The 27,653-nt window shown below is 43.6% G+C and overlaps 1 protein-coding gene across 2 annotated transcripts in view; it reads left to right on the top strand.

Moving 5' to 3' along the window:
- The window catches only part of RABGAP1 (RAB GTPase activating protein 1), a 142,603-nt gene that overhangs the window by 16,039 nt on the left and 98,911 nt on the right, over nucleotides 1–27,653 (top strand). For both annotated transcript variants that reach the window (XM_066580813.1, XM_066580812.1), the window contains exons 2-11: nucleotides 1,051–1,235; nucleotides 2,673–2,904; nucleotides 4,105–4,312; nucleotides 4,399–4,573; nucleotides 7,299–7,456; nucleotides 9,995–10,105; nucleotides 10,651–10,717; nucleotides 11,858–11,960; nucleotides 16,695–16,864; nucleotides 27,147–27,321. In XM_066580813.1, coding sequence (XP_066436910.1) covers nucleotides 1,086–1,235; nucleotides 2,673–2,904; nucleotides 4,105–4,312; nucleotides 4,399–4,573; nucleotides 7,299–7,456; nucleotides 9,995–10,105; nucleotides 10,651–10,717; nucleotides 11,858–11,960; nucleotides 16,695–16,864; nucleotides 27,147–27,321 — 1,549 coding nt within the window. In that variant the 5' untranslated portion in view covers nucleotides 1,051–1,085. The remainder of the gene's footprint in view (nucleotides 1–1,050; nucleotides 1,236–2,672; nucleotides 2,905–4,104; nucleotides 4,313–4,398; nucleotides 4,574–7,298; nucleotides 7,457–9,994; nucleotides 10,106–10,650; nucleotides 10,718–11,857; nucleotides 11,961–16,694; nucleotides 16,865–27,146; nucleotides 27,322–27,653) is intronic.

Below are 27,653 nucleotides of genomic sequence, written 5' to 3'. Positions count from 1 at the left end.
ACAGAGCAGAAAATGTGAATAAGTAATGGGCAATGTGAAAAGGTAATGATGTAGCAGTGATGTATGTTGTGGCAGATTTGTCAAGGAAGTCAAATGTATAAATGTGTCCATAAATTAACCCACAAAAACAAGGCCGTGGGGTTTTTACCAGGAAGTCTCGGTCCTGAAGTCAACAAGATTTATTCAGGAACCAGAATGTCCCACGAAGATATACTCAACTCCACTACCCCGGTTTCCCGAAAATAAGACCGGGTCTTATAATAATTCTTGCTCCAAAAGATTTATACATGTATAGCTGCCTGGACACTATATAAATTGACTTTTTTTTAAATTAACTATTAGGACTACTTTTTGGAGTAGGGCTTATATTTACAGCATCCACACAAATCCTGAAAAACTATGCTAGGGCTTATTTTAGGTAGGTCTTATTTTCAGGGAAACCGGGTATAAACGCACATGCTTGGCTTGGTTTAGTCACTATGGTTATCTCAATGGATAGAGGGAAAAAAATTGCTACCGGACAGCGACTTATCTGCTGCAAGAGCAAAGAACATGTTGAATATTAACATGCTGATGCTTTTTTTTGCCCCTAACATCTGCCACCAAGGAAGAACTCAAAAAGTTTGGAGCAAGTTTCTAGACTCATTATCTCCCTGACTTGTCCAGTTCTGCCTTAGGAGATGTTTACCTTCTTATCTATAATCAAGTTTCAAGTGACTTTCTTATCTTTAATTAAGTCCATTTTCTTATATTTAATTATGTCATTCCTACTTTTAATTAAGAAGACCCTTATGGGAGAGCAGCTCTCCGGAATGTGGCCAGACACCTGTTTGCCTTCTCTTTGTTACACAGTTGCTCTTTGTCGGGGCATGCTCTGTTGTTTGTATCTTTTTTTGTTCCTACCTTGTCATTTACTTACACACCCTGTTGAATCGAAGTGTGACGCTTTGTGTATAGGGTTGCACAGACCGTGGAATTTCAGTACGTTACACCATAACCGGCATCTGTTTTCCTACAGCGCGTTCATGGGATAAACTTGTGTCTTTACAGAGAGCCGTTCATGAGTGGATCTTCCTTCATGAAACATGGATGACAAGGCTTCTGTGGGGAAGATCAGTGTGTCTTCTGACTCGGTGTCCACCCTGAACAGCGAGGACTTTGTGCTGGTTTACCAACAAGGGGATGACATGCATTCTGCAAATAACGGCAGTGATGACGAGAAGACCGGCCTTAAGGTAAGGGGCTTGAGCTTGGCTGGTGGGGTGGGCAAATGATTGTCTTTGCTTTGAATTCGTGATCTTGGTTTCTTTTCAGTACACCTGGCACCCTTTGTGCATGAGCGTTCCTGTTGAGCCTGTTTCTCAATCTTTCTGCTACAAGTTGGCACTCGCCTACACGAACGTTTGTGCTAAGTATTGATTCAACTGTAATTTGTGGAGCTGACGGCGCAGGTAGAGACTGCGGATGTAAAACGCGTGGAGGGTATATATATATGCAGATCAGAAGGTTCATTTATAATGACTGCCTACCACCAGTGTTGGAAGAAATGTTTTATCATACTTGTACCGTTTTCACTCTGCATTATCTCTGAACTTTAATATTTATTGACGCTTGGAGTCTTGCGCCAAATTAGTAGTTCTTTTGGCTTTTTCTTCCTGTGCATTGACGCTCACTTAGGCGGTGCGTTTTCTGGTAGGCAGCAGCTCTATTACTGCGAGCACTAATAGAACCTCCACCGTCTTAGATTTTCTTTTGTCGTATCGCAATCCTACTGGTTTTGCTCCAACTTTTTCTTTTTTCTCCATCTTTGCATTTCACATTAACTTTGCAGATGACTTTTTAAGAATAGGCTGCCATGTATGTACATATGAGGAACCACACTTTTCTTGGCCTTTATATGGCTTGTATCCTGTACATTTTTCCCTATGCACGGTGTACATCTCATTCTCAGCCCTCTCAGAACTTGTGGGATGAACCTGGCTGCTGTGCTGTGTTTTTACATTCTGTACAGAAAACTGCAGATTCTGGTCTCTTAACTGTAACACACACACATATCATCATCACCATCATCATCATCATCTAGGAGAGTGTACAGCAAGAGTGAGCATTGGCTAGCCGTAGAGTAGATATGGCACATCCTAGCTACACTCCTAACTACAAAGATCAAATAACAAGATTTATTTAATTTTTTTAAGCGATCATCGGCTCATGTAAATGGGCATTCGTGTAATGAATGCCATTTAAACGAAGCGAAAAGTAAACCAACTAACGACCATTTTTATGATCAACGATAAATGAACATATAGCGCACGATGGCTTCGCATTTACACAGAACGAATATCACGCAAATTTGTTCGTTTGAAGGGATTTTGAGCGATAATCATTGCATGTTAATGGGTCTTAACTGCCTGTAACAGCAGCACCAAAGTTACACCTGAGATAGGAGTTTGGTGCTCCTGTTGTAGGCAGTTAGAAAGGTAGGGATTTGTTACCCGATTTTTGTAGTTAGGGCAGAGGGTCCGCACTGAAATTCTGCGGGAATCCCGCTCCGTGTGAACCCTTCCCCCCCTTAGACTGTCACTACTGATTATGTCACTACTGATTATGTCACTACTGATTATGTGCTGGAGTGTATTTTATTTTCTTGTAATACAAAGTGTTTTTTTCTTCAGATTGTTGGGAATGGAAGCGAACAGCAACTTCAGAAGGAGCTGGAAGATGTCTTAATGGATACGCCATGTGAAGACCAAGAGCAGCGCACAGAGGAGGTGGAAAAAGCACTTCCTGATGATGATCTAGATGAGTCTTCAAATGAAACCTCCACTGCATCCTCAACGATTAACCCTTCATCTGTTGGGATACAGAAACAGGAACTGAGTCTACCAGTAAAGCCCGCACAGCACGGTAATTTGTGTAGATATTGAGTTGATCAGTTGTGTACAAAATAACCTCTGAATGAAGTCGGAGGAATGTGGAGGTGCAGCATAGTCAGTTCATTTTACTCCATTTTTTTAAAAAGTTTTTCAGTACATTATATGGCACATTAAATAGCACCATTGGAAAATACAACTCGTCCCACAAAAAACAAGCCTTCATACAGCGACGTCGATGAATAAATGAAGAAGTTACAATTTTTTTAGAGTGGAGGAAAAAACAAAAATGGGGGGGAAAAAAAGGGGCCACGTCATTAAGGGGTTAAACAATAACCTGGTAGAAAATTACTTATTTAGATTATATTTTTGTTTAGAAGTGAAAATAAAAAGATTTTTAATTTACATGTTTACAAATAAGAATTACATGTAATAAGGCACCACTTTAAGGCCCAATGTCCACAGGCGGATTTGAATCCGCAGTTCCAGCCGCCCATAGGGAACCATGTGCGTTCCCGCACTTGAATTTTGACACGCAGACTTGTTTCTGGATTCCAAGTGCGGAAAACAAATCGCAGCATGCTCCATTTTGGTGCAGTTCCCGCACGGACAGCTTCCATTCGAGTCCATGGAAGCCCGACGATCCGCAGCCCATCCACAATTAACATTGTGGATGGGCCGTGGATTACGTGGGAAAGCAGGAGCTTAAGAAAAAAAGGTACTGTGCATGCAAATCAGCCGGCGCTTCCGCACACATTGGCAGCACAGACCCGGACAGGTACGTCGGGTGGCCAGCCGCGGACAGGGTTGGATTCCACTGCAGGCTCCCGCATGCGGAGTCTGACCCACCCATGGACATAAGCGCTAATTTGATCTATTTATTTGCATCAAGAAAAGATGGCTGTGGCTGGGATCTTCAGTCTCCTCCCTGGGGTCTCCTCTGCTGCAGGATAAAACTGACAAATCTGACATACACAATACTTGGTGCCCCTGATTTGATACCTCTTGCAGGTAGCAGTGTGTACATCATGTGTCTGCCCACCTACTCTATTCACCTCCCATCTGCAGACACTATTCGTATCTCCTCTGCAGCAGCGTAGTCCAAGGGGAAGGGTTGGGTCCATGTGAGAATGATACCGACTTTACCTACCCTATGTATCAACGCAATAAAAAGTATAGCTATACAATTTTCCAAACCTCATTTAAAATCTAACTGGCTTTATTGACTACTTAGATTGCGCAGATGGGTCCAATTTGTACTCGCCGGTTCCTGATGAGGACAGCGTTGTGTTCAGTAAGCTCACGTACCTGGGATGTGCGTCGGTAAACGCTCCTCGCAGTGAAGTAGAAGCTCTGAGAATGATCTCTATTCTGCGAGGACAATGTCAGAATGCACTGGATGTTACACTATCTGTACCTAATGTCTCTGAAGGCACCGTCAGGTAGGACCGATTTCCAATGTGCAGAAAGCGCAACTCTATGAAACCGACGGCATGGACTGATGTATTTTATCTATTACTCTTCACAGGCTTCTCGACCCACAAACCAACACTGAGATAGCAAAGTATCCAATCTACAAGATACTGTTCTGTGTCAGAGGCCATGACGGGACTCAAGAGAGCGACTGCTTTGCTTTCACGGAGAGTCATTACAATGCGGAGCTCTTCAGGATACATGTGTTCCGCTGTGAGATCCAGGAGGCGGTAAGATTTCATCACAGTAATTATTATTTTATTTTTTTCTACATAGGTTGGTATTATTACATACAAGAGGCAAATTCTTTGCCTTAAACTTAACCCTTTCCAATCCACTGTCTGACGTCTGAAGACAATATTATTCAAGGCTGTACAGCTCCGATGTTGGAAGACGTCCGTCAGGGTTCTCTTACTGTGTATTGCCAGCCTCTCTGCTGTCGAAGCCTATCCAACGTGTCACCTCATGCAGTACTGGCAGAAAAAGAGTAAGCCCCCTAGGAAAACCAGGATACAAATTGGATTGGAAAGGGTTAAAGGAACTCTGCAGGCAAAAGTGATACCGTCTTCTGCTGAGCGGGCGATACATGACACAGGGACTCCCCATTTTATTCTTATGATGTGCGCAACATAAATGGGACCAGAGCTAGGCATAGAAACTTTTTTTTAGGATTTGGTTGGGATCTACTTCTGGAACCCCTTAATGGCACAGACCTTTTTTTTTTTCTTTCGTTTTCTCCTCCCGACTTATGATTTTTAATTTATACCCGACTTTTTCATTTATAATGTACTGAAAGACTTTTAAAAAATTCCAAGCAGAGTGAATTGGAGAAGAAAAATTCTGCAATCTTTGGGCTAGGTGGGGGGGGGGGGGGGGTCTTCGGCATACACACTACAGCAAATATGACATGAGAACTTTATTCTATGGGTCAGTACGATTACTACAATACCAAATTTACTAAATTATTTTCTGCGCCAACTTCTGACAGTCATAGCTAACTTTTATTTCTCCGTCAACATACCATGTTTCCCCCCAAAATGAGACCTACCCCGAAAATAAGCCCTAGCTACACTACACGGGAAAAAAAATGCAATACTCACCTAGCAAGCACTGTTTGGGTCCCTCCCGCTGGGTTGCGACACTCCGGCAGGCTTCTTTGTAGTCCTCAATGCCGATGGAGCATCTCTTGTTGGTGACAGGGCTTGAGTACACAATCTCCAGCAAGCGATTGCTCTGATTGGCTCAGGAGCGCCACCTGAGCCAATCAGAGCTGGTGCTTGATGAACCAATGACAGCCATTTATCAAATGACTGTGATTGGTTCATCGAGCGCTGGCTCTGATTGGCTGAGGCGGTGTTTCTGCACCAATCAGAGCAATCGCTTGCTGGAGGCAAGGTATTCAAGCCCCGTCCTCAACAAGAGATGCTCCATCGGCATTGAGGACTACCTGAACGGTGCCTGCTAGGTGAGTATAAGACCACTGTGCCTCTTTTGGGGTAAAAATTGATATGACAGGGTCTTATTTTCAGGGAAACACAGTAGTTGTATGAGGGCTCATTTTTTTTGCGGGACGTCCTGTAGTTTCTATTGGTACCGTTTTGGATCATATGACTTTTTAATCTCTCTTTATTACATTTTTTCTTGACCAAAGAAGCGCAGTTCTGGCGTGTATTTATTTATTTGTGATGACGTTCACTGTGCAGGGTAAATACTTTATTACTTTTGGTAGAACAGACTTTTATAGCAATACCAAATATGGTTTTGGGGTTGGTTATTTAGATTCTTTTATTCTAAATATGGCAAAAGGTTTTTTTTTTTTTTCTTCAATTTTATTTGATTCTATTTTTTAATAATTGATAACACTTTTTTAAAACTGACTTTTACATTAACCCTGACAGGCAATACACAATGGCAGCCCAGGGGGCTTTCTGAAAGCTCCCGGCTGCCGTGGCCACCGAACTACACCACATTCGGGACCCCAAAAGATCAATGGAGGCATTTAAAGGGTTAACTGCTCCGATAAGAAACAGCCAGCACCCGCATTGTGTGGAGAAGGATCAACCCCCGATCCCCATCCATACAAACCCTGAACCTCTATGGTGCAACTGTACGTCATGGAACGTTAAGGGGTGAAAATTACACTTTTTTTAACATCTGCTTTAAACCTATTTCGAAGGATTTTTGTGATATTTCCCCCAGTGCTGTTCTATATAGATGTAAAGCTACTTTATTTTTGTAGCTGTGCACATTTACCTTCGTTATGTCCTGTATATATTACCGTATATACCGGCGTATAAGACGACCCCCCAACGTTCACCTTATACGCCGGTATACAGTGGAGAAAAAAAAAAATTCATTACTCACCTCCCCCGGTGTTCTGTCGCGCTCCGGCAGGATGTCGCTCGCTCCTCGTCCCCGGCGCAGCATTGCTTTCTGAATGCGGGGCTTGAAATCCCCGCTTCCAGAAAGCTAATACACACACCGGCAGCCATGACATCATTGAATGGCTGTGATTGGCTAAAACACACGTGGCTTCAGCCAATCACACTATTCAATGACATCATTGAATGGGTGTGATTGCTAACACGTGCGCCTTCAGCCAATCACAGCCATTCAATGCTGTCATGGCTGCCGGCGTGTGTATTAGCTTTCTGGAAGCGGGGATTTCAAGCCCCGCATTCAGAAAGCAATGCTGCGCCGGGGACGAGGAGCGAGCGACATCCTGCCAGAGCGCGACAGAACACCGGGGGAGGTGAGTAATGAATTTTTTTTTTTTTACACTTTTTTTTTTTTTGTATTACCGGCGCATAAGACGACCCCCGACTTCAGAGCAGATTTTTCGGGGTTCAAAAGTAATCTTATACGCCGGTATATACGGTACATACATATAGCAGGATGGTTATATACTATCTGCACAGTATATAAGTCATGCTAACAGTGTTATCTCTTTGTTAGGTGAGTCGGATACTCTACAGTTTTGCGACAGCCTTCCGCCGCTCTTTCAAACAGACGCCTCTCTCTGCTTCCATCCCTCCTCAAACCCCTGATAGCGACATCTTCACTTTTTCTGTGTCACTTGAAATTAAGGAGGATGATGGGAAGGGCTACTTCAGGTAGGTTCTGAAGTCTGTTGTTGTACCTTTTTGTTTTATATGCGCTAGGTTTTTGTGTTTACTGGCAAGGTGCTTACTGGTTTTCTCCTCTAATGTAGCCGTGGTGAATAATCAGTCTCATAGACCACAAATGGCTGGTAGGTCCCATCAAAGTACCCTGCCATGCAATGGGATCTCTGTGGCTTATGTGCTCATGGGGTTGTACTGGTTGAGCAGGAGACAGTAGGTGGTCCAGTCTGTGGTCGCCCAACTGTGTGCTTTCTGCTGCATACTTCTCCTAGTGCCTTTTCTCAGGGAAGGAGATCATTTGGGTAGACCCATCAAGAACCTTGTATCTTTTTATAGAGCAGCACTTATTGATGAGTACGATAGTTAAACACATCATCTGGTGGAGATGCTACATACTTCCAGTTACAGAAAACTTATCATATGTCATTGAGATATCAGAAGTTTTCATTGTTGGTGGACTAGGCTGCTAAAGTTCTCATTACCGTCTTAGTTGAACTTTACCTCCTGACGACTTGTCTGACTCTACTCTGGAGAGCTGACCACATTCAGTAAACTTGCATCATAGTCTGTTGACCATCTTCCACTCTCCCATGTAAGACCAGAAAAAGAGATTGGGCTGGAACTGTAACAACCTAATTAGCAGCTTTATTCTAATGAATGATGCACTTAATACTGAGTCTGGGCCCTGATTGATGAAAGGTTTTTATGAAATTTGATGGGCACTTTAAAATGTAAATCACTTTTTATCCTTTTTCTGCTGAGTTCCTTGAACTTCAGCTGTGCATAATTCTTCATTGCCATTGCGCATATACTTTTTTAAAGCAATAAAGGGATAGCAACAGATCATAGCCCGAGAGTCTCCGACATACACCATCCTATCAAAAGTAATTGGACACCGGAGCAAGAATGAAAGGTAATATTTATTTCCATATGTTAATACTTAGTGGGGCTCCTTTGGCCCAAATGACATTGGATACTCTCCGTGGCATACTTTCTACTATCTGACACACTTCAGCTGGTATTTCCTTCTATTTATCCTGCAAACATCTGGCGGGTTTCCCCCAAAGAAGATGAACGCTGTTCATGTTTCCTGACCCAATGTTCCAATTCATCCCAAAAATGTTCAGTTGGTTCAGGTCGGAACTCTGTGCAGCCCGTCCAATAGTGGAACGTCCATGTTCTCAAACGAACGCAAAACAGCGTTGTATTTGTGACAAGGCATCTTGTCTTGTTGGAAGTATTGCTGACCATTCCCAGAGTATTGCCACATTGTCGTCAGCACATTATTGTCTACAATGTCAGGGTCCACCTATGTGTTCATGGTTCTCGCCACTACAACCAGTGGACCAAGACCATGCCATATAAAACATCCCCAGACCATAACAGAGCCTCCACCGTACCTAACTGTTGGCACAGCACACTCTGGCAAAAGATGTTCCCCATCATCCTCCACACCCAGGTACGTCCATCTGATGGGGTAGCGTGATTTAGTCACCTCATAGAATGTTCTTCCATTGCTCAACTACCCAATGACAACGCTCCTTGCACCATTGTAGACGGGTCGGCACATCTTCTTTGAGATAACTCTCTAGACGTTTGCAGGATAAATGGAGCGAAATACCAGCTAATATCTTTTGGATGTTAGTAGAAAGTATGCCATGAAGAGCATCTGATGTCATTAGGACTAAACGAGCCCCACTAAGTATTAACATATGGAAATAAATACTACGTTTGATTTTTGCTCTGGTGTCCGATTACTTTTGATAGGATAGTATATTGCTGCATTGGAGTCCTTCAGCCAGCTTTTGAGCATCATATTCCATTTCTCAAACAGGTTTCCGTCGTGAGGTCTGCCTCTTTATACCATATGAGATAATTAAAAGGCTTATGCCAAGAATTTAACTTATCCCCTACCCATAAGATTGGAGGTAAGCGGCTCATCTGGGAGGATCTGACTGCAACGAACCCCACTGATCAAGAGAACGGGGGTCTTGTGTCACCCTACATGAATGGGATGGTGGTTGAGCACGTGTGTTGCTGCTTCATCCATCTCTCATGGGACAGTGGAGTACAACGCCGGGCGACTCCTAGCAGTCTCATAGATGTGAATAGAGTAGCAGAGCGCATGCTTGACCACCGTCCCATTTATACGGGGGACACGGGACTCCTCATCCCTTGATCAATGGAGATGGGGTTCTCGCCAATCAGACACTCGTTCCCTATTAAAATCTTTTAAAAGCCTTTTGTGGAACCTCCACTGGTCCAAAGAGTAAGAGTTGCTTGGCAGATATACACCTCTGTTGTCCATGTACTATGTCTAATATTGCAGCTCAACACACACAGATGAATGGGGTCCCTTGTTGGGTCAAGGAGCCGTAGCCCCTTTAGTTATTGTCACTGCTTGCACTTGGGTTCCTTTTATCCTAATGATCTGCTGACGGTAATAATAAGTACGGGAAGCTCTTTAAATAACTTTTTCACTATTTCTCTCTGCATTCCTCTGTATTTTAACATGTTTTCTTTAAACAGTGCGGTCTCTAAAGATAAGGACAAGCAGTGTTTCAGGCTGCGTCAGGGAGTGGACAAGAAGATTGTTATTTATGTTCAACAGACCTCTAACAAAGAACTAACCATCGAGAGGTATATTATATCAATATTAGTATCCTTCAAATTAATTCATTTTTTAAGAATACATTTGCATAATTTTTGCCTGTATGACAGAAAGCATCCTGTACTTGGTGTCTATAAAGCCTGTCCACTGACACGGTGTATAACCAGAAATGTGGAGCTGTGAAGGACGCATTAATATAATTAGTAACTTCCAAATAAACCTATTATTCTCTTTTTGAAGGGATTATCTCGTGATAACAACCCCTTTTTGTATGGAAGTCTGTCAGATGATCAGCTAGAAAAAGCCATGGCAGATGTTGCAAAAGATGGCAGCCACTCAAACAAGTGGCTTTCCATGGAATGCATAGATACAGTTTTACATTGTGGCTCATGGAGCGGGATGTTGACACCCCTCTCTATGATATCCTAATCCCAAATAGGGGATGGCTTCATGAAATAACATTTTTCAGTGATGTAAGTTACTGCTCAGTAGAGTGACGTAATGAAATGATCATTTATGAAAGCGTAAGATAGTTTGTATAACTTTTCTGCCTTCTATCTGTATTTTGTTGCAGGTGTTTTGGACTCCTCCTTAGTCCTGGTAAAGATGTACGAAATAGCGACATGCACTTGTTAGAACTGGTAAGTGAATGCGCAGCCTAGTAAGAGATGCTTCTTAGAGTCCTGAGCAGAAGTGTCTGCTTTATGATGTCCATATGCGCTAATTAGGACTTATTTCCACAGACCTATGCGTAAAACGGCATAGGTCTCCCGTGGCATTTTACACCTACACAGCCCTTTCGCTCTGCGGGCAGAGAGCGCGTATGGGCTGAGTATGCTCTGCGCATGTCCAGGAATATGATGTCACGAACATGCGCAGTGTGATTGATTTTTCACAGCGTGTCAATACGGAGCCCATAGAAGGGCTTTGTATCATACATAGAGAAATAGTGCATGCTGCGATTTATTTCTCTTGCGTTTGTAAACACTGTTTCCACACGCTGGTGTGCATGGAAGTCGATTGACTTTCATTGCCTACATTCACCGCGTATCACGAATGCAAAAACGCCCGTGGACAGTAGCCCTTAGGCCGGCTGCACACGGCCGTGACTGGCTCCGCCACGTGAATTCCGCCACGGCGCCCCCCCAGAGACCCCAAACTTACCTGCTGATCTGGCGTCCTCGCTCCCACATGACGCTTCGGCGTGACGCGCCGCAGCGTCACGTGACACGCCGCAGCGTCACGTGACACGCCGCAGTGTCACGTGACACGCCCGCCGCGTCACATGACGCGGCGGCGGTAGGCGGAGAGGTGATTTCATGCTATCTTCCGCTGTGCTGCAGCGGAAGATAGCGTGAACAGATGGCTTCCATTGACTGCAATGGAAGCCGTCCGTGCGTACACCCGCGGCAAATAGAGCATGCCGCGGGTGAGGATGGGAGATTTTACGGTGCGAAATTCCGCGGTGGAATTCCGCACCGTAAGCATTGTGCTATTAGGTTCAATAGAACCTAATAGCTGCGGGCAACGCGGCGGAAATCCGTCCGTGGGAAGGAGCCCTTAAGCTCATTAAAAGGGGTTGTCTTTATGAATAACATTCTTTTTAGACGTAAAAATGCCAAAAAGCCTTTGAAATAAAATAAGCGTAGGTTTTTTGACAAATTGGATTGAAGTGCACCAAATCTAAAATATGTGCAGAGTCTAAACCCCAAATTGGGAAGTAATTTCTTTATTTGATATAATATTCATGACATTACACTGATCATGTGTGTTTGTTTTAGGAGTCCATGGGTAAAAGTTCAGATGGAAAGTCCTATATAATTACTGGGAGCTGGAACACAAAATCCCCACATTTCCAGGCGGTAAATGAGGAGACGCCAAAAGGTATTAGGTTTACCATAATTAAGCAGCAGACGTGTCTAACTGTGATTAAATAATGGAATTACATGTAGCAGCTGGTAAATGTGTTTACACGGGAAAAGTACTTTAAAATAAAGTTATTGATAATGAATCCTCAATGAATTCAATGAATGGCCGAGCGCTGCCTATAATTGGCTAAGCGTTGTGACCAATCACAGGCAGTGGTCAGCAGTCATTCAATAAATGGCTGAGCGATGCCTGTGATTGGCTGAGCGCTCAGCCAATCAGACACAGTCCTTTCAGCAGGTCGGGATTTTAAATCCCCGCCTTCTGAAAGAACTTCATTACAGTGAAGAGACCCAAGTGGCTAGATGTACAGAGCCCCCGGCAGCGGCGAAGATGTAAGTATGGATTTTTTTTTATTTTTCGGGACCCTCACTTGAGTATAAACTGAGGGGGGGGGGGGAGGGGGGGTTCAGCATAAAAAGGTGCTGAAAAAGTCGGCTTATACTCGAGTATATATGGTACGTTTTAGCCCCCTAACATAGGAGTCTCTTGATTGACCAAGAGGTATCGTTTGATCACACCTATGGCACTTGTATGCCTAAAGGAGTCGCAGCCACATCTATGTGGTTCCCTTGCAGATTTATGTTGGAGACACCATTCAGGATTTGCAATTTTGATATACATCAAAGGGCAAAGTACCCATTTCATATAACTAAGCCATTAACATAATCGGTAGGGTTTTCCAGATAATCAGGCAGCATCTGGCTCATTAGGGACACACCTAGCTGTATCCTATTCTGTTGTTGGGTATATGTTACTGTACTGTTCTAGTAGTTTCATTATTGAGGATATGTTGGCTAATGTTATATAATAATGGTGTAAAATGGTTGGGGAGTTTCACTTTTCACTACATACAGGACACAGGCTGAGCATACATGTGTATGCCTATACGGCCTATACGCAATGGACGGCCTCCGTGCGGAATCCGCAGCAAAATAGACCATCCTGCGATTTCTTTTCTGTGTTTGCGGAATTTGCAATTCATCTGCGAGAATGTGAGCGAAAAAGCGTTTGTCTTTTTTACATTCTTTTCAATGCCTTCGTTTTTCTGTGGATCCTCCACACAGTTGCCGATCGAGGATTCCACAATTGGAATCTTCCCATGTGAGCCCGGTCTAAAGTGTATCTACTACACTAGTACACTACGGTGGTATACTTCGTGTCACTTTTTTACAGATGGCTGGACAGTGCATACACACGCGGGTATAAACCTAGAACAATAAGTTTCTCTACAATGACTCTCCAGTTTTTGATATTTACAGATAATTGATGCAGGTTTTTAATGTGCATTTTATCGTAATAGAGACTTAAAGGGGTTGTCCCGCGGCAGCAAGTGGGTCTATACACTTCTGTATGGCCATAATAATGCACTTTGTAATATACATTGTGCATTAATTATGAGCCATACAGAAGTTATAAAAAGTTTTTTACTTACCTGCTCCGTTGCTAGCGTCCTCGTTCCCATGGAGCCGACTAATTTTCGCCCTCCGAGGGCCAAATTAGCCGCGCTTGCGCAGTCCTGGTCTTCTGCTCTCTTCAATGGAGCCGCTCGTGCAGAATGCCGGCTCCGTGTAGCTCCGCCCCGTCACGTGCCGATTCCAGCCAATCAGGAGGCTGGAATCGGCAATGGACCGCACAGAAGAGCTGCGGTCCATGGAGGAAGAGGATTCCGGCGGCCATCTTCACCGGTAAGTATAGAAGTCACCGGAGCGCGGGGATTAAGGTAAGCGCTCCGGTAAGCTTTCTTTAGGTCCCTGCATCGGGGTTGTCTCGCGCCGAACGGGGGGGGGTTGAAAAAAAAAAAAACCCGTTTCGGCGCGGGACAACCCCTTTAACCCATTCCCGCTGCAGGGCGTAAGTTTACGTCCTGGGAGCGGGGTACTTCCCGCAACAGGGCGTAAACTTACGTCCTGGAGATAGCGCTGGATCATATGTGATCCAGCGCTATCCCGCAGCGGGAGCCGGCTGTCAGTCACAGCCGGCGTCTCGCTGCAACAGCGGGGGGACATCGGAGATGCGCCCGCCACTTTTAACCCCTTCCCTGCCGCGATCTAAGTAGATCGCGGCAGGGGAAGAGTTCACAGCGGGAGCGCGGCTCCCTCTGTGTCTCCGGCCGGAACTCGCGATGTCATCGCGAGAGCCCGGCCTGTCACCATGGCAACAGGACGCCAGACACTGGCGTCCTGTATTGCCTATGCCTGAGATCGCTGTATGAGCGATAAGGCATGGGAGAGCAGTAGCTCTGCCATGCCTTATGACAGCGATCATCAGGGCAGTGATTAAAGTCCCTCAGAGGGACACAAACAGTGTAAAAAAAAGAAAGATTTAAAAAATGAATTAAAAAAAATGTAAAAAAAAAAGAGTAAAAAAACCATTTTTTATGCTTTTTCTCAGATTAGCATAAAAAAAGGTAAAAAAAAAATAAAACCCCACATATTTGGTATTGTCGCGTCCGTAACGATGCGTACAAAAGGTTGCACATGCTTTTGACTGTGCACCGAAAAAAACGCTAAAAAAAAAGCTAAAAAACTGAGGCAAAATGCTCATTTTTAGCATTTTGCCTCACTAAAAACGCAATAAAAGTGATCAAAAAAGTCGTATGTACGCCAAAATGGTACCAATAAAATCTACAGCTCGTCTCGCAAAAAATAAGCCCTCATTGAGCTCTGTACATCAAAAAATAAAAAAGTTACGTGACTTTGAATGCAGCAATTTAGAATAGAAAAAAGATTTCCAAAAAAAAGGGTTTTTATTGCAGAAAAGTGGGAAAACCTAAAAAAATGTTAGAATTTTGGTATCGTTGTAACCGTACCGGTCTGCAGAAAAAATGGAAAGTCTCATTTATGCTGCATGATTAACGGTGTAAAAAAAAAATAAAAAAATCTATGGCAGAATTGATGCGTTTTCTCTCTCTGCTATCATTAAAAAAAAAAAAAAAATTTACAATATAGTCTATGTACCCAAAATTGGCATCGATAAAAACTACAGTTCGCCACTCAAAAAACAAGCCCTTATATGGCCGCGTCCACGGAAAAATAAAAAAGTTATGGCTTTTGAAAAATGGAGATGGAAAAATACCAAAAAATCGCTTGGTCCTCAACGCCAAAATAGGCCATGTCATGAAGGGGTTAAAGGGACACTCTGGTTAAAATATTTTTTTTTCCTTCATTATGTACCTAGTTCTACGGTGTGTGTATGTGTGTGTGTGTGTGTATGTGTGTGTATATATATATATATATATTACCCAGTGCTACCTTTTTATATAGTTCTTTTTATCTGAAAATTTCTGGCCTCTTCTCCAGTTGAGTGATCTCATTGGTACTACCTGGGATTTACTTGTCTCTCTATTCTCGCCAAGAGTCACTATTTCAGTCTCTAGAATGTAATGTACCACACAGGCTCTTCACAGGGGCAAACAACAGAAACTTCTATCGCATCACTGGTGATGATCAGAGGTTCCTGTCACACAGTTATAATGAAGGAGATGATGCTTCAGCCTCCTGACTGTATACTTGTGGCCTGTAGTTTATTTAGGTAACTACAGAGAGTAATGATAATTTAGTGTCCTCCCAGCAGGCAGAGATGGTATAGCCTGTAGCTGATCGTCTGATATTGTACTGATGCATCATGGTATTGCTAGCACAGCAAAGAGGAAGAGAAAACATGGACAAATTTGAAAATCAAGACAGTGCCTGATAACTTTCAGACAGGAGGCTGCACTACATACAAATGACTGCAATGTACAGAGTGTGACAGACAATCAGGTGAGGGGTGCAGCGATGCAAAAATGTGTTTTCGCAAGAGAAGCCTTTTGAAACCTCTACTTGACAAAGGGCCATGACGTATTGGGCTATATCCACGCAGGCCGGATTACCAGAATGGAGTATGCTGTGGATTTCAAAATCTTCAGCAAACTCTGATGTCTCTTGAGTTTTCTGCTGCATTGTATAAATGTGGTTTTGCAACCCCCTTTCACCTGCATTGCAGTCCAATTTGCTGCAAGTTTCCTGTATGGAATCCACATAGAAAATCTCCAGGAAATATAGCTTCAAAAGAAAGACTTCTGATACACTTAAATGGGTATTCTGGGATATTTTTAACTTTTACCATTGATGACGGATGGGACCCCCAACTCATATCCTCGTCAATCAGCTGATTCCTGGTGCTGCTGCTGTTACGGTCAGCGGAGGAAGCAGAAAGCGCTGACCATAGCCTGGTTTGGTATTACAGCACAGCTTCCTTTTGAATTCAATGGGAGCTGCACCTGCCATATCAACCTGGACTGCTGCGCTTTCTCTGCTGACCATATCGACATCGGGGATCAGCTGATCGATGGGCATTCGAGCAGCGGATCCCCCCGTTCATCTATTGGTCATCAATAGCAAAAGTTTAAAATGTCCCGGAATACCCCTTTAGCAGGCTCTGCACTTGTGATGATTGGACATGATCAGAAGTCATTCTCCTCTTTCCGTAACAGATAGATGTTCGTAGTATTATTATTTTTTTTTTTTACAGCAAGCAGAGATCTTGAAAGTAGCGAGAACAAAGTGCAATGTTGTACGAATGTTTTGCTAGACCGTGATTAAGCTGTAAAAGAGGATGTTGGCTTAGTGAGTTGGCATCCCTTTTCTTCCAGCATGGCAGACTTCCTCTGTGCGGGTGTTGTAACAAGGTGTGTGTGTTTTCCCACAGATAAAGTTCTTTTTATGACCACTGCCGTAGACCTGGTGATTACAGAAGTGCAGGAGCCCGTGCGGTTCCTATTAGAAACAAAGGTGCGAGTCTGCTCCGCCAGCGAACGGCTGTACTGGCCCTTCAGCAAAAGAAGTTCGACAGAAAACTTCTTCCTCAAACTAAAGCAGGTAATCTCATCTCCATGTCTGGATTCTGGTTGGTAACCTTTGATCTTCAGTAATAAAAGTACAACACACTAGGTATTGAGGAATGATGAACTCAGTCCAGTTCTTCCCCATGTGGGGAGTATCTGTCAGGCAGTGATTGTATATGGCCTATGTGGTTAGTGGGCCTCATGGCTGCACACGCTCCCTTGTATTAAAGGGAATCTATCACCTACTTTTAGCCCTAAACTGAGCTTATGGGTTTGAGGTAGGTGACCCGCTGAACCCGGAGATGTGTTATACTTGCCTCCCTCGTCATTCCCCCGGTGTGAGCGCTGAAAGCCGCCACTAATTGCATTGAGCGCTGCTGGTAAGTAGTTTGCCCATTCTTAATTTATAATGGGCGGACTACTTGATAGCTGCGGCTTTCAGGGCTCATACCAGGGGAACGGCAGGGAAGGTAGGTATTACAATTACATCCCCGGTCTCAGCAAGTCACCTACTCTCATCCCATAAGCTTGGCTCCATAGGGCTAAAAGTGGGTCACAGAGTCTCTTTTAAGTGTTTGCAATATGTAATTTGCGCAAGCAACAGCTTTACCAGTTTAAGGGATTTGGTTAACTGCACAACTACCCTGGGAATGCAGGGCCTGCCTGCAGTATCAATCAGCTGATACAGCTAAGGGAAGCCATGGGCAGGCACACATGTCCGCTGCAAGGGAAATGTAGTATTACAGGATGGCCAATCATATGATTAGCCATCCAGTTATAACAGAATGCTACAAGGTCTGTCCAGATGGGATGCTTAATTGGGTTCACGTCTGGGGAATTAGGGGGTAGGGAAGTGCTTGGAAGTTTTGGTTGTGCTCCTTCAACCACTGTTGGCCATTTCTAGCTGTGTAATATGTTCCCTGAGGCATAAGGAATCTTCCAGAAAGACAAAAAGCATGTATGGGTGTATGTGATTTGCAAGATTGGTTCAGACTGTCTTCCACACAGATGAGGGGCCAAGAGAACGCCCCCCAAAACATTCCATAGGCCAGAACGCTGCGGCCACCAGTTTCTGTTCTTCCAGCAATGGTTGGCTGGGGTGTTTTGTTCTGTGATGTTTCTCGTATGATACACCTACGAAGCAGAAAAAGTGACTAATTGGAGAAGGCAACCCTTTGCAAATCAGCAGTGGTCCAAAAACGCCTTGCAGCCGCAGGAGAGTCACTTTTTCCCGAGCGCGATATCGGGAAGAGTTTCACGACTTGATATCACGCTCAGCTCTGTGAAATTAGCCTAATGCAGAGGCTCCAAATAGATCAGAGTCTTGATGGAAAGTCTGAGCTAATAAGATATGGTTACTCCCATCCATCACCCAAGTCACATCCTAGCTCTCCTTGATAGTAACATCTTTGGGAACATCTGTGTTCTATCCTTTGATCACCTTAAGATTAATGTGATAAACCTTTGAGTCTAACCATATTAGCCAATTAACAGTACTTGTTATGGTGCCCCCTGGCATTCTTTGCGATGCTTCTCAGGATGTCGACCTCATGTGTCCATTGCTGATGGTCACACATGCTCAGTAACTCGGTCCCACCCCCTGGATCTTGATGTTGTCCCATGTTTCAGACCAGCCAATAAAAATCAGCGCACTAGAAGAGATTTTCTCACCGCCGCAGGGCACATTAAGTGGACGTTAAAGGGAATTTTAAAAAAATCACCTGGGGGAGCAGTAGCCAACTTGAAACAGTATATCTACACACAAGAGCCTCTTTTTTTTTTTTTAGAAATCATTCCAAAAGATTTCTTATTGGAATTCATCTTGTGTTTAAGAGAGCGTGTCCGATGATATATAAGGAAATAAACTTTGTGAAACTGAATTCCACATACTTTCAACCTAAACTGTAGTACTTTAGAAGACAAAGCTATTTAACTTTTTCTTTTCTTGCCCCGGGAGGTTTTCCATAGACTTCTCTATAGGAACAAAAACACACCTGAAAAAGACGCATATGTGTGTTATTTAAAGGGGTTGTCCCGCGAAAGCAAGTGGGGTTATACACTTCTGTATGGCCATATTAATGCACTTTGTAATGTACATCGTGCATTAATTATGAGCCATACAGAAGTTATTCACTTACCTGTTCCGTTGCTAGCGTCCCCGTCTCCATGGTGCCGTCTAATTTCAGCGTCTAATCGCCCGATTAGACGCGCTTGCGCAGTCCGGTCTTCTCCCTGGTGAATGGGGCCGCTCGTGCCGGAGAGCTGGTCCTCGTAGCTCCGCCCCGTCACGTGTGCCGATTCCAGCCAATCAGGAGGCTGGAATCGGCAATGGTCCGCACAGAGCCCACGGTGCACCATGGGAGAAGACCCGCGGTGCATCGTGGGTAAAGATCCCGGCGGCCATCTTAGTAAGGTAAGTAAGAAGTCGCCGCAGCGCGGGGATTCGGGTAAGTACTAAACGTTTTTTTTTTTTAACACATGCATCGGGTTTGTCTCGCGCCGAACAAATTGAATTAAAAAAAAAACCGTTTCGGCACGGGACAACCCCTTTAAATAAAAAGACAACCAGAAAGTTCTTGTAGAAAACACATGACTTTTGTGGCACATCTAAGGTATCGTTCAGGTGGCCATACAACTATCACATCCAACGTGGATCTGACAGGTAAATCCACGGCAGAACTTTTAGGCAAAGCCTTAGAATTCTGGGGCAGAATCCACAGTCAGCGGATCAGATCTGCATATAGCCGCCCAGCGCAGCTTTTATACAGAAACTACGCCAGGAACTCACATGTGAATTCTTTTTGTACACACTGTGGATTTCAAAATTCATGTGTCAAAAAATCCGTGCCATGTGAACTATGGCGCTGATACACATAACATTCAATGGAATTCTAAAAAGGTTTAGATTTTGCCGTGTGGAATCAGCTCCCAAATCCGTAACGAAGTTCCGCCGTGTGAGCAAGGCCGTACAAACCTCAAAGAAAGCCACAAAAAGAAAGAATTCTAACATTGCCTAAGACTTGGCAATAAGTAATGTATGAGGTCTTAGGATAAAGTGAAGCCCTCCATGTTAGTGATTTATTACATTATCTGTTGTTTTATATAACCGGGGCTTTAATAATACACTATTTTGCAATTATCTGCTATTTCTTGGACCTGCCGTGTTTTGAGGGAGGTGCTCTTATATCCGTGGTCTCCTCTATTATAACTGTGTGACAGGAACTGGGATAGGAGTGTCTACGCTTCCCTCTGAAAAGCATGTGTGCTACATTCCATGTAATATCATCACACAGGACTTATGCCGACTGAAAAACTGACTTTTTGAGAAAACCCAAAACCAAGTATATCCTAACTACTCAGAACTGAGATCACATGACCAACTGATGAGAAGGACTCTAGGAGTTTCAGATAGAAAGAAATAATGAAATACTAGCTTACTAGTTACATAATGAATGAATAAACCAATTCACCGGAGTGCCCCTTTAAGGCAGGAAAACAATCTAGTTATGGCACGGCGTGTATGCGCTCTATGCATGTAAAGCTATATGACCTCTTAAATGTTACAGTCTACCCACAGCGCAACATCTGAAATGTATCTCACTTAGCAGTCACCTCTCCCTGCTTCCAGACTCTTCTTTGCTCGACCTCTTATTTAGACGCAGGCGGCTGTCAGCTCAGGGCTGCTAAATAATTAAACTGTCTATTTTGGCAGAAATCCTCCTGATGTTTGCAATGCTCTGCTCAGAGGTAGACGTATTCTGGAGCCCAATATTCTGAGCATGCTATGAAGACTCCTGACTGGTTTCACTGCAGGGGCAGAAGAGCCGTGAACCTGGGACATGTAGATTCTGTATTCATGCATCCATTAAAGTGTCAACCCTACATTGTTATTGGGGTTCTCTGGGACATTAAAATTGATTGACCTTCTTTAACCCCTTAACGACGACCGATACGCCTTTTGACGGCCTCCCGAGCTAGGCCTCATTCCCACATGGCTGTCAAAAAACAGCCTCCCTGTGGAATAGAGCTACGGACCCGGGGGTTGTCACAGCTGCAGGCTCCCGCCTACTGGAGGTAGGTGGGAGTCTGGAGCACATACTGGGGGCTGCGGATTGTAGTCCCCAGTCATCCGACATATATCGGTGACCGAATGAAAGTGAATGGCGGCGCACTAAGGGTGCTCGTTTCAGCTCCTTCTTAGCGATCTGATCGCTTTGGGAGGCTGAAACGGCTTACCTGGAAGCTGCTGCAGTCCCCTGCTGCCTTTGCTGTGTCCGGTCTCCCTGCAGTGCGCCTGCACCCGCCAGCCAAGATGGCAGGCGCAAGCGCGACATCGGGGAGAGATCGGTATTATCAGTGATAATAGCAACCTTATGCAAAGTTAAAAAAAAAAAAGTTAAATAAAAGTTTTCAGCTCCCCTCTCTGATCGGATCCATGAGGGGAGGTGAGACTACTCACCACCGTCCTTCAGGATGTCATGCGGCGTTCATGGTCTTCCATGACCTGGTGCCGGCGTCTGCACATGTGCGCCAAATGATATTACATCATGTGCGGGAGGCCCGGGAAATTTAAAAACTCCCTGCTCCCGGCTAGTAGGAGTATCCAAGAGCAGGGAGCTGTCACCAATGGATAACAGCAATCATGTACAGTTAAAAAAATAAGAAAAAAAGAACAAAAAGTTTGTTTCGTCTCTCCTACTTATGACGGGAGATAAAATAACGTGCCTTTTACGGATGCGGCGATACCAAACACGTATTTTTGGTTTATTTTGATTTTTTTTTTTTTTTTTTTTTTTTTTTTTAAATTGCAAATATGGCAAAAGGTTTTTTTTTTTTTTTTAACTTTTATTACTTTTTAAAAAAATAATTAGTAAAACCATTTTGTTCTTATTTTTACACTTTCTTTTAGTCCTCCTAGAGGACCACAACCAGCGATGCTTTGATCGTTTCTGCAGTATGACATAATGCTATAGCATTACGTCATACTGCTTTTTGACAGGCAGTCTATCAAGCCATCCCACGGGGATGGCTTGATAGGCAGTCTCCCAAGGCAGCCCTGGGGCCTTTTAGAAGACCCCTGGCTGCCATGACGGGCGGCTGTACGGGACATCTTTCGGAGGATTTAAATGCCGCTGTCAGAATTGACAGCAGCATTTAAAGGGTTAATTGCCGCGATCAGCTGTACGGCCAATTGCAGCTATTGCCTGTGGGTGTCAGCTGTAATAAGCAGCTGACGCTTGCGCTGTATGGAGGTAGATAGCGGCGCTATCTCCCTCCATACACGTCCGGCAAAGGCAGGACGTAAGAACACTATGGGGCCGTTACTAAGGGGTTAATCTTTTAGCAGCTTAGAGTGTTGTGCCTTCACACCAGTATTTTTCCACATTGTTTCCGCTATACTCACGCCACCTAGGTGTAGCTTCATCAGCACCTCCATCAGTTGAAACACTTCGTACTCCAGAACTATTTCACCACTCTCACTGGGTCTTTCTCCACCCTCCTTTTTCATCTCTTTTACTCACATTCTCTCTATGGGTAGAGATTTCTGCAGCAATGGCGCAGGTTTTGAAGCAGCCTTTCCTCTGCAGAAATCTTGCGGAATTTCCGTGCGGTTCCGCTGCAGACATTCCGCAGGATTTCCGTCCTGTGGCAACCCAGCCTTGAGGATCTTTTACATGGGCAGGTGATCGGGAATGTGCATTTCTAAAAGGCTCTTTTGCTCGATCGTTACCCTGTGTGAAGCTGCTGGCAATCAGCCAACAAAAAAGCAAAGGCTTGTTTTATTGAGTGATCAAATCTTTTACACGGCACCAAAAGTAATCTGTTGGCGGCAGCACGTCACCCTGTGTATAACGGGATGTGCTGCCAACAACAATGGGACTGCCAAAAAATCGTACTTCTTCAGGCACATATATTAGTGAGTGGTGATCTATATATAAAGCTGAAAGCCCTCACTGACTCACTCACTCACTCACTCACTTACTCACTCACTGACTCGCCAAAAGTTCTCCAACTTCCCGATGTCGTAGAAACATGAATTTTGGCACAAGCATAGATTATCTCCAAAATAGGAAAAATAATTGGGTCCCAACTTGATTATTCAATTCTAGCGCAAAAGAATTAGCATCGAAATTTAACGTACGGAATCTAATGCTCTCACTTCCCAATGTCATTGAAACGTAAAATTTGGCACGCGCATTGAATATGTCATAAATAGGAAAAGTTAACAGGTCCCAACTTGATTATTCAATTCTATGCGCAAAAGAATTAGCGTCCAAATTTTACGTACGGAATCTAATTCTCTCACTTCCCGGTGTCATAGAATCTAGAAATTTGGATAGAGCATTGATTATGTCATAAATAGGAAAAGCTAATGGGTCCCCACTCGATTATTCAATTCTAGCGCAAAAGAACTAGCGTCCAAATTTTACGTACGGAATCTAATTCTCTCACTTCTCAATGTCATAGAAACATGAAATTTGGAACGGGCATTGATTATGTCATAAATAGGTAAAGTTAATGGGTCCCAACTCGATTATTCAATTCTATGCGCAAAAGAATTAGCGTCCAAATTTTACGTACGGAATGTATTTTTTTCACTTTCCGGTGTCATAGAAACGTGAAATTTGGCAGGAGCATTGATTATGTCATAAATAGGAAAAACTAATGGGTCCCAACTCGATTATTCAATTCTAAGTGCAAAAGAATTAGCGTCGAAATTTTACGTACATAATCTAAATCTCTCACTTCCCAATGTCATAGAAACATGAAATTTGCCATAAGCATCGATTATGTCATAAATAGGAAAAGTTAATGGGTTCCAACTCGATTATTCAATTCTAGCGCAAAAGAACCAGCGTCCAAATTTTACGTACGGTATCTGATTCTCTCACTTCTTGGTGTCATAGAAACATGAAATTTGGAACGGGCATTGATTATGTCATAAATAGGAAAAGTTAATGGGTCCCGACTCGATTATTCAATTCTAAGCGCAAAAGAATTAGCGTCCACATTTTACGTACGAAATCTAATTCTCTCACTTCCCGATGTCATAGAAACTTGCAATTTGGCACGGGCATTGATTGTCATAAATAGGAAAAGTTAATGGGTCGCAACTCGATTATTCAGTTCTAAGTGCAAAATAATTAGCGTCCAAATTTTATGTATGGAATTTAATTCTCTCACTTCCTGATGTCATTTTATATAAAGGAAACGTCGCATGGTTACCTCCCCTTGGTGTTTCCTGGGTAACGCAGAGAACTATGCAAAATGGTGAACATATGTTTTTCCGGTATCTCTAAAGTAACCACGACTTCATAAGATTTTCCGTGTGAACACCAGATAAACACCAGTACCAAATTAACTCGGGCGAAGCCGGGTATATCAGCTAGCTGCTTCATATAATGGAGCTGAATGAGCGCCTGTAAACTTGCAAAAACATCAGGCAGCACTTGTTCCCAGCAGAAAATGTAGACGTGTAAAAGGAGCGTTAAGGCACATTTACAAATGCTAATGATCTTAAGTAAGCATTCATTAGAGCAAACCCTCATTCATTGGTTAATTGGGTAAATTGTGGCCTAAAAAGATGATCGCTATTAGTAGCTCATCTCTTCATATGAATGGAAGATGCACAGACATGACTCTGTTTAAGACAAAATTGTATTAACTCCTTCCTGCAACAGCCATTTTCCCCCTTTTACCATTTTACTTATTTTTAGTTCTTTTTTCTTTCTTTTAGTCCCCATGGGGGAATTTGCGATTGTCTGATCTCCTCTATAGTACAATGCAATACTACAGTTTTGCATTGGGCTGTGTTTCTAATGGCATTCTATTAAGACCTGCCACAGGTACGTCTTAGGATGGCAACTCACGATCTCATCAAAGGGGGGCCGTTTGGGATATCACAGTCTTGATTATGACGTTTAAATGCTGTTGTCAGAATTGACAGCTGTTTTTAAAGGGTTAACAGCAGCAATGGGCAGTATCTCAAGATGGCAGCTATTGTGGGCAAGATTGCCCACACCTGCCGTGCATGGAGTCGGCACACGTACGGAGCACGTCGTATGGCGCCATTGTACTGTGTAAAAATGTTTAAGCAAGGATGTCATTGTTTGGCGCTCTTTTTTTAAAATACCTTCTTGTCAAACTATTTAGATTAATTTATAGGATAGACCATCAATATATAATCGGGGAGAATCTGAAATTTGAGACACAAATCGGCACAATGAAGGAGCTACAGCATTTGCCTAATTGTTTACTATAAAAACTAAAGGTAGCATCCATATTTGAATAAGGTTGATGGAAATGGACAATTTTAATCAATCCATTGGTAGTGATAAGCAAATTTTTGAAAGGTTTGATTCGTCCAGTTGGCCAAATTTTGGCAGAAAGTTTGGTCCGTTCGAAATTTTGACCTGAACTGAAACTTCAGCAATACCCCTAAAACCAGTGTATAACCCTGTCTAAGAGCCATACAAATTCTCCACCTCTACCTCCTTCCGTTGTTCAAATGTGACTGACTGCATCTGCATGGAGTTTGTATCTTCACCCCTCTGTAATAATGGCCTCTATTTATATAGCACATAAAGTTATCAAGGAGGAGCAGAAGAAAAATAAATAATTTCAATGGGATTGGCCAAGACGATCCGCCTGAGGTTCTTTTTTGGGTCGAACTTTGTTGAAAGTTCGGTGCAAATCTGAAGAGTTTGACTGTTTCGGTTCGTTCAGCACTATTCATTGGGTCAATTTTCACAATGAGCAATCGTCTCAGCCAACCGGTGACCCACCGTCCTCATCTGGAAAGAAATCGTCCATGTATGAAGTTTTCATCCAATCGTTTTTATGAAAGATCATTTGTTCATGAATGGTCTTGCATGAAGGAACACTCCCAGAACGGTTGTTCGCCCATTGCCCGGTGTCATTGAACATGTATGGCCAGTTGGAATTACTGTAGGGGGCAATATGGACTAAAATACATATGGCTGCATCTGTGAAACCAGCTGATTGTTCATTTAACTTTTCTTCATCATTAACCTACTTCTTCCTTATGTGTATGGTCAAGCACCTGTCCGGTCCTATGAGACCCATAACCTAAGGTGCACAGTTGGACTCCTCTCTTAACTCCGTGCATGTGCGCACACTTAAGGCATATTCATCATTGTGTTCTGAGCATGTTCAGAGCACAGAAAACATAGAAACCAGGACTATAGTAGTGGGCAGTGACTGCTGTCATCCCTATACCTCCCACTCCTGGCCGGCTGTATTCTGCCTCTTCCTAGTCCTGGCTTCTATGTTCTCCATGCAGTAATGAATAATCCCATAGAGCACAATGTATAGGCATGCACGGAGGGAAGAGAGGAGTTCAATGCATGAGCCAAACATTAGCTTCCCAGGCAGACAGTGAGGAATTGGGGAGACTGGTGAGTATATAAGGCAGACATATCCCTCAGAGGACCCTGTTCTATAAGCCCATAACATTAGGATATAAGGCTCATAGGGCCTGACACAGTTTCCTCGTATAATGCTGTAATATATCATTGTATGAAGCTTGCAGCCTATAATAGTCAACAGTTGTCCTACTGAGTAGTATCACCCAAGTCTAGTGAAAAGTGTGGTGCTATGTGAGGACTATTACATGAGTCTTATCTGCCGGTCTATATGATTGCACCGTGGAGGAAGAGGCACGTTAGATGAAACCGAGTGTTTTTGCCTTTTATGCACCTATTTATCTTTTTAACCAGTTCACCAGTTCCTGACTGCCCATAGACTATAAACATCCATGTCCGGTAGGGCGTGTAAAACTTTTGGTCAGGAAGTGGTTATATGTGTCCACAAATTCCCTATGACAAAAGGGACTTATTACTCCCCCAAAACATTCATCGCCTATCCACAGGACAGTTGGTAACCGTGCGATCGTCGGGGGTCTACCCATTGGAACCTCCAGGGATCACTAGAATGGCACACTCCTGGGTGAATGGAGCAGCGATGCGCATGCATGACAACTCGCTTATATGGGACTGAGGGGGATAAGTGAGCAATGCGCTCAGCCATCCGTAGACCATGAAGGAGTGGTGGTCACATGTGCACCACCACTTCATTCACCCAAGAGACTCAAGATGTGCTGTTCTTGTTATCCCTGAGGAATCCCAGTGGTAAGACCACCAGTAAAACATACTCTTGTCATCTGTCCTGTGGATAGGTGATGAATGCTTTTGGTGGGATAACCCCTTTAAGTGAGAAAGAGATTGATGGAGCGGAAAAGAAACCTTAGCGGATGTTGGTGTTCTTTATCTCAAACGCAATGCATTATATTGCAGATTGAAAGGAAAGAGAGAAAGAGTAACTGTGATACCTTCTATGAGGTCACATGCTTAGAAAGCGAATCCGAAAGAGAGAGGAGGAAAACTACTGCAAGTCCATCAATACGTCTATCACAATGCGGACCGCAAGGAACCAGCATGCCCTCGCCCCCGGAAGATGATGAGGAAGAAGGTGAGCTCGCTAGTCTGATCTACCAGTCTAATACCATTTACTGAAAAGTTTACTTCTGCAGCTTCATCAGTATTGACTTTTGTAACCAAAGGGGTTGTCCCAGTATTTATAACCTATCCTCAGGATAGGACATAAATATCAGATTGGCAGGATCCTCGACATTAAGCTGTTCACCTAGGCTCATGTTTTAGTATACAAAACTCTAATGCTGCCAGAAGCAAGCAGCTCTGTACATTGCCCTGTGGCCTGGATTGGTATTGCAGGCTGAGCGTCATTTACTTCAGTGAGAATCAGCCTGCAATATCAACCCAGGCAGCTGAACAATGTTAGTT

Source organism: Eleutherodactylus coqui, chromosome 10, assembly GCF_035609145.1.
Source record: "Eleutherodactylus coqui strain aEleCoq1 chromosome 10, aEleCoq1.hap1, whole genome shotgun sequence".
NCBI lineage: Eukaryota > Metazoa > Chordata > Amphibia > Anura > Eleutherodactylidae > Eleutherodactylus > Eleutherodactylus coqui.
Note: the sequence above shows the minus strand (reverse complement) of the source record. Positions and strands in the feature narration are given on the sequence as shown.